Source organism: Bison bison, unplaced genomic scaffold (genome assembly GCF_000754665.1).
Source record: "Bison bison bison isolate TAMUID 2011002044 unplaced genomic scaffold, Bison_UMD1.0 scf7180017864289, whole genome shotgun sequence".
NCBI classification, from domain to species: Eukaryota; Metazoa; Chordata; class Mammalia; order Artiodactyla; family Bovidae; genus Bison; species Bison bison.
In genome coordinates, this window is record NW_011494861.1 from 9958799 (window position 1) to 9969061 (window position 10263).

The 10263-nt window shown below is 54.9% G+C and overlaps 1 protein-coding gene across 1 annotated transcript in view; it reads right to left on the bottom strand.

Moving 5' to 3' along the window:
* The window catches only part of PRDM16 (PR domain containing 16), a 315916-nt gene that overhangs the window by 172688 nt on the left and 132965 nt on the right, over positions 1–10263 (bottom strand). The window contains exon 4 of the mRNA XM_010849972.1: positions 5384–5434. Coding sequence (XP_010848274.1) covers positions 5384–5434 — 51 coding nt within the window. The remainder of the gene's footprint in view (positions 1–5383; positions 5435–10263) is intronic.

Here is a 10263-nt window from a genome sequence, read left to right on the forward strand (position 1 = left end):
GTAAAGAGGAAAAGAAAGGATTTCTAAAAGTAACCTCGCTGGCACAGGCAAAGGCTAACAGGGACAGTCTAGCTTGCTCTGGTCCCAGTAAGACCGGCTGACGGGGGCACATGCTCCCCAACCCCCTGTCCTGGAGACTCGGGGCTGACTGGTCTCCCCATCTCTTGTTCCAGTCACGATCCTTCCCTCCCCGCTTGCCTTCCTCGCCCTCTAGCCACCTGGAAAATACCTCAGTTTCCTCCAGGGGAAAAACAACGCAAAGGAAATAAACCACATAGAGGGTCACAGACCACAAAAACCTGGATAGTTGGTGTGCTGGACACAAACCCCCAAGGCACAGCCCGGTGGCAGCCTGGCTGAGACCTGGGATGTGCAGCCTTCTCAACTAATTGCTGCACAAGACACTTGGCAGCTGCCTGTCCATCTCCACTCCCACCTGCCTGGTCTTCTGGCTCCTGGTCATCTTTATTAGTCCCCAGGTTCCCCGGGGAGGGGCCCAGGAGACCTCGGGATGCCCATTACCGGAGGCTTTTCACCTGGGCCAGGTTGTAGAAAACACACACGCACAACAGCCCAGCGGGACAGGCCAAGGTCCTCACGTCCAAACAATCATTTCGGGAATTATCGTAATTATCAATCAACCACCCTATTGGAGAACGCCAGGCTGGGCTATCGGATGACTTTTATGACCTGTAGCATTTTGTGCGGAATAACAGGGAGAGATTTATGGACTCATCACAGTCCCACTCCAACAGCAGGCTTTATTAGCTCAATTTATTTTTGATGTTCCCTCCAAGCCTCGAGCTCCCCATCCCTGGCCCAGCTCGCTGGCTGAGGTGACTCCAAACTGCAGTGTCTCTGGAGATGCACCTGTCCTGGTTCAGACCTCACCCCCATGGATGCGAATTCCTGATTCATTTATTTATTTTGGAGAGGCAGGGGGGCAGTGTGGGTAGAGAAGCGGGGGAGAAGAAAACACAAAAAGAAAAAGGTCATTTCCCTCTGCATTTTCTGCTTGTTGTACTGTATTAACACGTCCTTCCTTTTCAAGACGGTCAAAGAAAACAAGATAAAGCGAGACAATGGGGCGGCCACTGGGGGCCTGGTGTTTCCCCCTTTCATATCACCAAAGAGATTGAATCAAAATTCTTTCAGCTGATACCATCTCCTCGGGTGGACTACACTCTTGTTAACGGATAAATTCAAGCCCTCCAGAAAGTCAAAGAATAAATTTAAGCCTTTTGCCAAATGTCTATCCTATTGGATTTTGATAAGACGGCCATTGAGTCTTAATAATGTCTTCCATCCATTTTCAGCGGGCCCTTAACACAGCTCTTTATTTGTCCCCAAAGCCTCTTCGCCCGGCCTTTTTATTCCAGGCTCTGGCAGGCTCTCCAGGGAGCCAGGCGCCCCCAGTGATGGATGGACAGCTCCTAGATTATCTCCCGCAGATGTTTGCTCTCCAGGAGCCCCGGGCTTTCCCTCTAAGTAAACAGAGACTAAATAGAGTCGGCTGCAGCCAGCGGTCCCAGAGGTCCCGGCCTGAGGCTAGAAAAGGCGATGCTGCTGGACCTGCAGCCAAAGTGACTTTTGGAGGGAAGTGTGTGAGCATCCGGAACGCACACCTGGGATGAGTGTGGGGCAGCAGAGCACCCGATGGAGCAGGAGCACTTGGGCGTGCTGCACACAGGAGGAGGGGATGCAGGGAACCAGTGGGCGGTGGAAGGAGGATGCAAGAATGTGAAGATAGGAGGCAGGGTGGAGGTGGGGGAGGAATGCAGAGGGATTGGTGGCACCACAGGGGGCCACAAGAGGGACTGGGGGACAGAGGAACACAAGAGACCAGGACAGGTTGGGGATGGAGGCGACCTGAGGGAGGGGCGCAGGAGGGTTCTCAGGGTGGGGCCAAGCCTGGTGCCAGCTCCCAGGCTGTAGCCGCTATCTCTCCAATGTGAGCCCAGCTCTGCACCAGAGATCCTGGGTTCAAATCCCGCCTCCCCTGCGGATATAGGCACCACCAGCCTCCCTGGGCCTGGATTTTGTCCTCTGTAAACTCTGACAGGTAGAGTCCACAGCCTCTTCAGCATCCTGGTTCTTTAATACCAAGAATTGATAACCACCACTTCCTACAAAACATCACCCTTTCTGCATCTCTTGTGTCAAGCCACTGATTGAATTAATAGCCTTAGTTACATTTCACTGAGGGTTTCCCTGGTGGCTCAGACAGACAGTAAAGAATCTGCCTGCAATGCAGGAAACCTGGGTTTGATCCCTGAGTCAGGAAGATCCCCTGGTGAAGGGAATGGCTACCCACTCCAGTGTTCTTGCCTGGAGAATCCCATGGACAGAGAAGCCTGGCAGGCTACAGTCCATGGGGTTCCATGATGCTGATAAAGAGCAGAAAGTGTGATTCAGTGAATCCTGAAGTTGGAATAAGTGATGCTCAAAGGTGTCAGCTGACCAACCTGAGGCTGCATAGCCTCAGCGCTTCCCTGGAGGACCTTAACGCCCCCAGATGTGTGTGTCTTTGGAGGAGGAGAGGCCCTGTTCAGCCAGACACCAAAATCCTAAACTATAAGACTGATAAATGGGGTCTATCTCCTATCACCAAGGAATACCTAAATTAATCCTTAGCGCACTGAGGCATGTACGGTCCTCTCATGTAACAAGCACGTGTGCGTCTCCAAAGCTGTAAGGGACACAGCTATGACCTTCCATTTGGGAAGAAGGTCAAGAGAAGGTCACACTGACTGTCCTCCGGCCCCCGCTGCAGTACCCCAGCTGCCTTTGCACCTGAGTCTCTCTCAGCACCTCTTCCCCTCCCTCCCTCTCTGGGAAGTAACCAAATGGCTCCAGATGCCAAGTTAAGGTTTCGATCATCGACCAACGTGACCGAGGGCACCCACCCCATCACACTTGATGCCCCAAATGCCTCGCACTAAGTTTAGTGTGAGGATGGGAGAGTCCGGGGATTCAGAGGAGCACTTCTCTGTGAGGGCAGGGGTATCCGGAGAGGTGGACAAAGCCTTAGGACGGAGCCTCAGGGGCTGGGGATGGGAGAGCGGCTCTCAGAGCAACCACAGCCCGGCCCCTTCGGCTCTGCTGCCCGGCACGGGCCCCCCCCAGCTGCTGTAGCTGCCATGGGCGTCTGGTCTGGTTCCGTGGGCACCCTTCCCACGGGCCTTACAAAGGTCTGCATATGAAGGGAGGCTGTGCCAAGCTGGGCAGTTGTGAGTGGGTCCCTGGCTGGAGGGTGCTTGTGCCCACTCCATGTGGAGCTCTCGGAAGGACGTCTGGGCCACAGTATCCAAGGCCTGCCCTCCACTGTTTGTAAAAAGGAGAGGCCACATTGGAGACAGCACCACCTCAGGGGATAGAGGATGCATCCCTTCCTCCTCATGACCTTAACCTTAGACCCCACCTTTTGACCTTCTGCCTTGAAGCTTGCCCCCAGGCCGGACAACTGCCTGACCCATCTCTCACCTCCCGCCCTGTGTGAGCTCCTTCTTAGCGGGGAAGATGAAGGTTCCATGTTCCTTTTAGTAGTTGAGAGAGGAGCTGACTATGGTTCCTCTGTGTGGGGGGTAGAAGCACCTCAATTCTCTGAAACGCTGTGAAAGGCGCAAGGAAGCTGCTCAAATTGCTCTGGCCACCTCCTCCTTTAAGAAAACAGAGTTCACTCCCAGGGTCGGGGTCGGGGGTGGAGGAGGGAGAGGGACACGGCCGGGATTCACTTTGGGGCCTGCGGATGCATTTCCAGGAAGAGAGGCTTCAGGGCCCGGGGCAGTGAACAGGGAGAGGACACTCTGTCCCAGCTCTGCTCAGACATTTGCCCCCTGGGCCAGACACAGACGCGCTTATGGAGACAAATGAGGCCGAAGGTCACCCCTGCAAAAGGTCACCCCTGCCAGAGGTCACTGCAGGGTCAGACCACATCCCCCATCACATGGTTTTTCTCTGAAATCAATGTCTCTGGGGTTGACCCTGGTGAAAAGGGAAGGCCTCAGCTCTTAGGGCTCAGTCCCCCAGGATGGCGGGTCCCCCAGTTGCCCCGACCCTAACCAGCCAGCCAGACACAGGAAGAAAGTCACAGAGATCGGCGGAACCAGCAAATTGCTTTCTTGTCACTTCCAGACCCAAAGAGGACTTTTCATGATGACAGGAATGTATGCTCAGGCAGTGTTTTTCGATCCTCCTGGGAGAGGGGACAGCACCTCATGAGCATAGCTCGGCGATTCTGAAACTAAGAAAACAGCCCCTGACAGCAGCTGGATAGCCTTGTGCTGACCCATCGCCCCAGATGCCCACGCTGTGCTTCCTGATGCGGTCTGGGTACCCTGAGAAGACGGACTCTCTCAGCTTGGTCTGTACAATGCTTTGAAGTCAAGATGCCAGGAGAGAAAAGGCTATTTTAATGCTACTGGAAAACCCAAAGACTGCATCAGCTACCACGTGTATTTATATCTGTGTGTTTGTGTGTCTGTGTATTGTATGCATGTCTGTGTCTGTACAAGTGTGTGTCTATGTGTTTGTGTGTGTGTGCATGTGTCTTTCTGTGTGGATGTGTGTGTGTACATGTATATACTTATGCATGGATGGCCCAAATTCTCTAGATGTTGAACTCCAGCTGACAAATGGCTTCTGGGTTTTGGGGTGATTTCTGCACCCCTCCCCTCTGCTGTCTGCCTAGCATGCACATACAGGAATGTACCTGCCTGTGGGTGCGTACTTCCCTCTGTGTGTGTGTGTGTTGGGGGGGGGTGTTTTCCTGGGCCTGGCCCACTCTCTGGGCCTTTCAGATCTCGTGTTTGTCAACCGGCTGTTACCCATCACCGGGGGGTAAAGCCCACATTGACGCTTTTTCTGTCGCCTGACTTTGCTTACTCAACACGGTGCCTGAGCCATCTTCGGAGACTGAGTACAACGAAAGGCTTTGTTGAATCTGCAGCCAATTGTGCTTTTCTTCTCTATATTCTTTTCATGTGAGTATCCAGTGAAGATATTTAAATAAACACAATCTATATTTATTTCATTTCTACGCGACTGACTGGCCCAAAGCATTCCCACGTGTACGGGGCTCGCCTTGGTTCTGGGAACCAGGTTGGTTCTGTGAAGCGAGCTGCTACCTGCTGCACCATGAAAACCAGCATCCGTCTTGATCCCTGGGGAATCATGTGCTCGCCTGACCGCAGACGGCCTCGCACTCGGGAGCTCGGCCTCAACCAGAGCGCAGGCTTGACGGGACGCAGGCTCGACGGGACACAGGCTCGACGGGAGGGGAGAAGATGGCCTCGCACTCGGGAGCTCGGGCTCAACCAGAGCGCAGGCTCGACGGGGTGCAGGCTCGATGGGAGGGGAGATGGCGCGGAACCAGCTTGCCTACCTTTTGGATGCAGCCCTCCTGCGATGACACCTCCGCATCCGTCAGCATTTGCTGCGAAACAATTTGGAAAAGGGTTGTTAGTTTCCAACGGAGCCCAGTCCTCGAACTACAGTGGGCTATACACATGCAGGCAGAGCAAGCGAGCTCTGAAATAATAGGGGTAGGGAGGGTGGCTTCTCCATAATAAGAGAACAGGGGTCCGCCCAGATCACAGGGAGGAGCCACATTGTGGAGCTCAGCCACGCTGTGGAGCTCACTGGGTACAGACTGCACGTGTGGTTAGGGGCACTGTGGTGCTTGAAATGGGTAAGGGGCTCCTTCCTTGTTTCTTGGGGTGAGCCCCTACCCCAGGAGTGGGCAGTGGCAGCAGCAGGAAGTCTTCCCTCCTCCCACCACCATCCCGCCCGTGGACATGGGCTTGGGGCGTCGAGGAAAGTGCCAGCCACCCTGGGTCGTTCTTCCACCCAACGGCTTCGACTTGGAGCTTTCCTTGGCTCAGCTCTGAAGAGCTGTAGCATTTTGCCTGGCTGGCATCTCCGCCTCAAAACCACCCAGTTCCACTCCAGAGGGTGATGTTTCAGTGACAAGTCCCAGAGCCCTTTCTAAGCTATGCAAACTGACAAATTAGCAGCATCAATGGGATTTTCCCTTTTGGATCACAAGTACTCTGCACAAACACGTATATAAATTTGTGATGTCGTTTCCATGAGAATAGAAACCAAGATGGAAACCAATATTTGGAGAATAAGAAGAGAAATGGGGTCAAACCCAGGGGTTTTGTTCCCCCTCCCCTTATAATGACACCATTGCTTCCTGAATGACAAGCTCGGAGCAGAGTGCCCGCCAGTGCCCATGCAGGTCAGGTCAGAGGACCAAGACGCTTCGTTCCAAATGCTGGCAGATCTGCCCAGACTCAGCTGTAATAACAATAAGTCATATTTTTAAATGTTGAGAATTCTAACCAATTGGGGATTTTATGTTTCTTTTAATAGATTCTGAAATTGTGGTTTGGAATGCAACTAGGAGTGAAAACAGAGAATGAGGCAGAAGAGGCAGACACGAACACACCGGGAAAGTCTCTCCAGCGAGAGGTCAGGTACCTAGGTGCTCAGGCCCTACTGGACCCGGGTGGACAGGCCCCGGGGGAGACAAGCTAGCTTCAGCCCTGGGGGCTAAGCTCTGCCAGCAGACGGGCCAGTGAGGCAGTCCTCTTGTCTGTCTGCTTTTCACTCCCAAATTCAGAGCCAAGAAGGGTGGCTGGAGCCCGGGCAGCCCTAGGGCAGGAGGAGAGAGGCAGACCACCTGGGTCCCAGGAGAGCCTGTGTTGTCCAGGAAGAGGCCGTGCTCCCCAGGGAAGGAGATGGACCAGTCTCCTCCTCCAGGTTTCTCAGGCCTGCACCCCACCTGGAGACCCTTGTCAGCATCAGGCAGAACTGAAGGTCCCAGCATGGGCCCCGAGTCCTGCGGTTCATCCACTTGCCCCTTATGACAGGGTGGCTTGAATCAGACGAAGAAACACTGTGTGTTAATTTTTCTAAGCCTCACAGTCTCCAGGGCCCAGGACAAAACTGCAGAAGGGGCCACCCATCTGAGCGACTCCCCTTCCCGGGTCCTGTCCCCTTGTGAAGGACAAAGCAGGTCCCCACCCAAAGCCCGCCATGGAGGAGCCCGAGCCTGAAGACCTGGTGATGCCACTCCTCGTTGCCTTGCTGCTGTGACCCCTCCCAGGAAAGGGGCCTTGGGGACCTCCTGCAGAGACACCCACCAAGCATGCTGACCACCAGGCCACTGTCCTGGGGACACTGAGGAGCTGGACTTCTCAGCCGGGCACTGCCACAGTCGCTATTGATTTGGGGGGCAGCTGGAAACTGGAGGCTGCTTTTGGGAGATAAGAGTGTTCAGAGCGGTTCCTGCCCATGGCTTGAAGGCCTGTGCTGGTGGCAAAACTCCAGGCTGGGGGGACAGAAGTGGGTGTTCCAATGGTACCATCCCTGAAGGTCAAGATGCCAGCAACATGTGGAGCAAGAGGGACCGGACAGAGGAGGCTCTCAGTGCAGGGCCAGGCCTGTGGGACCAGGCAGATGAGGGTTTCTCTACTGCTCCTTGGAGCCTGGCCCTGGGCTCCCCTTGGACAGGCCCAGCTTGGGGTGCTTCAGTGGCAGAATGGAGCCCCATCCAACCGTGCGATGCAGAGAGAGCTGGGGGCGTTAACCCCAAGCTGGCCGACATTCCCATACAGAGGAAGTCTTCCTCCTGCCAGGAGATCTGAGTGGGTCCCAGGACCATCCTGTCCCAGCAACTTCTCTCTGCCTCCCGCTCCCCCTGATGTGACGGCCACCTTGGCAGGTGTGACCACCATCACCCCTGCTCTTCACTGACTCGCTGACCTCGTGTGAAAGTCTGCCCCCCGCACCCCTTCTGGAGCCTCTGTCCCAGCCTTCTCGCTGCCAAGTCTGCCGCTTTGCTGAAAACCCTCTTTATTTTGCTTGCCGAGCCCTCGGCACAGGCACTGCTGGCCAGCTGGCTGTTGGCAGTGGTGGTCTCTGCTCTCAAGCCCGTCTCTGCACCAGCAGAAGTATTAGGTGTGTTTTGATTAAGCAGTTTAGCCAAAAAGTGAGGTTTGACCTGGAGCATTTGCTCCTCTCAAGGGTCTCGGTGCCAGGACTGAGCTAAGTGGGGTTGCTCAAAGCATCTTTTTTTGACTCTTAAAATAAATAGCCTCTGTTCTCCGAAAAGTCAGCCCAGAGGAGACACACATACACAGACATCCATATGCTCACAGCTCTGGAGTTCTGGCGTGTCCCCTGAGGGGGCTAGGCTTTCTGCTCGGTGTCACAAACGAATCCCAGAAGGTTTCTCTCCCTTCGAAATAGTCTGTTATTACAGGATCTGAAAACGTACAAACAGGAGGAAACCCAGATGGAGCTCTGAACACATGGCTTCGAAAACCAGAGAGCAGCAGATGAAGCGCCCCCGCCTCTAGTCCGGCCTGTGGTCCAAGAGGTCATCAAGTGTTCTCACGTATTGACCTCTTCCTCTTGGCTTTGAAGCCCAGGCCTCTCTACCCTGTTCCTCTCTGTCCAATGCTAAAGCCACATTTCTGCCTACCCAAAGAGGAGTATTTGTGTCTAGAAGTGGCTAAAAGTTGATTACAAGGCCCCTGCCCTTGAAGGGGCCTCTGTGGGCTGGGCTAGGGTCGTCTGTGCAGGTCATTGCCCAAGGCTGGGAGGCGGGGCGGGGGCCCCAGGGGTTGATGGAAGGAGCCCCCTCCCATGCTGGCCTGGCCCTGAGCCTCACTCTGCCACCCTCTAGGAGACTCGGGGACACATTCCGGGCAGACAGGTCAAGACCGAAGCTGGTGACCACCAGCCCCAACCCGTGGTGAGCTGCTTTGGGCTTTAGACCAACTAAGCAGTGCCCTCAAATGGACCCAATGAACTGCTGATCAGAATCTATCAAACCGCCCGGTTTTCAGCTCATCTTAATCCCTGTAAAGAACACCCACAGCCTCATGTGTGCATCCTCCCTTCCTGGGAAGACGAGCTTTTTCAAGAACAATTCTCAGGCTGAGTTTTCTGACCAAGTCCAAGTCCAGGTCCTACCATGATGGCCACGTTCCCTGGTGTAAATGCCGCAGTGGCCGGCGCTGGGCTGCAGCGGTGACCGGAGGACAGTGCAGGCAGTCCTTCTGGGAGCCTTGGGTGGGGGTTCTGGGGGGGCTGCTTCCCGGGCGCCTCCAAGGCGGCTCCCCCGTCCTGCTCATGGTAGCCCCATCTGGGCGCAAGCTGGGGTTATCCCGGCTTTAGAGATAGGAGACAGAATCTTGGGAGTTAGAGTGACAGGGCAAAGGTCAAAGAACTGCTGGGGTGCTGGCGGCCACGTCCAAGTCCAGCTTCCTGAATCCAGAGGAACAGGCTGGGAGGCTGCCGGGTGGTGCGTTGGGTGGAAGGGAGCCACACGCTGACCCTTCCGACCAGAGTTACACCTGAACTCCAGCAGAAGCTCGCAGGAGCCCCCCCGCCACCCCCTCGGCGGTGTGGCCTGGGTGGTGTCCTGCTGACTGCACCCCCAGGAACCGTCAGGGCAGTTAGTCACCGGCCAGCCCGCTCTGGCTCCCAGAGTAAAGGCTCCAACGGTGTTGACACAAACTCTTGAGCTCTCAACTGGGAGCGGGTCATATTTATTTATTTTTTGCATTAAAAAAAAAAAAGTAAAAAAAAAAAAAAAAACCTCCACTTGGCTGTGTTTGAGCTACAGAAATGATTTTTTTGAAAGGCGCCTTGGACACTGTTTTTCGCTTTTATGGCTAAACAGATACTTCTCAGTTCTTTCAAGTGAGATCCTACCCAATGAATGGAGACTCTCTCTTTACTCCTAAGAAAAATATTTACACAGTCAAGTACAGCACGAAAAAGGACCCAGGCTCCTTCAGAGGGCCCGGCCCGAAACGCATATAGGTCTCCTCGGCATGCTGTTTACATTCCCAGCCCTGCATCTCCGCCTTCCCCTCCCCTCCCAGGAGGCATTTCCCAAGCCTCCTGCTCAGAACCCTGAAGTCAGGGTACTGGGAGCCCCACCATCCCCGGGTCAGACAGGAGGAACCAGCCCAGCTTGAGTGATAGTCAAGTCCTACCTTGCCTGCTTTCTCTGTTGGCCAACAAAATACCCGGGCTCCGTGCAAGGGCTTCAGCTAGACTCACCCCAATTTCCCCAGAACCCCCACCCCCAGGCTGGCCAGGAGTGGGGGCCTCTGTCTCGACCTCTGTGGAGTGGCAGGGCCTCATTAGCACGAGTCTAAGGCGGACAGCTCTTCCTGGCCCACACGGCCCTGCATGGTCCCAGAGCTCTGGGCACGGCTTGCCGCTATCAGATGTGCCCAG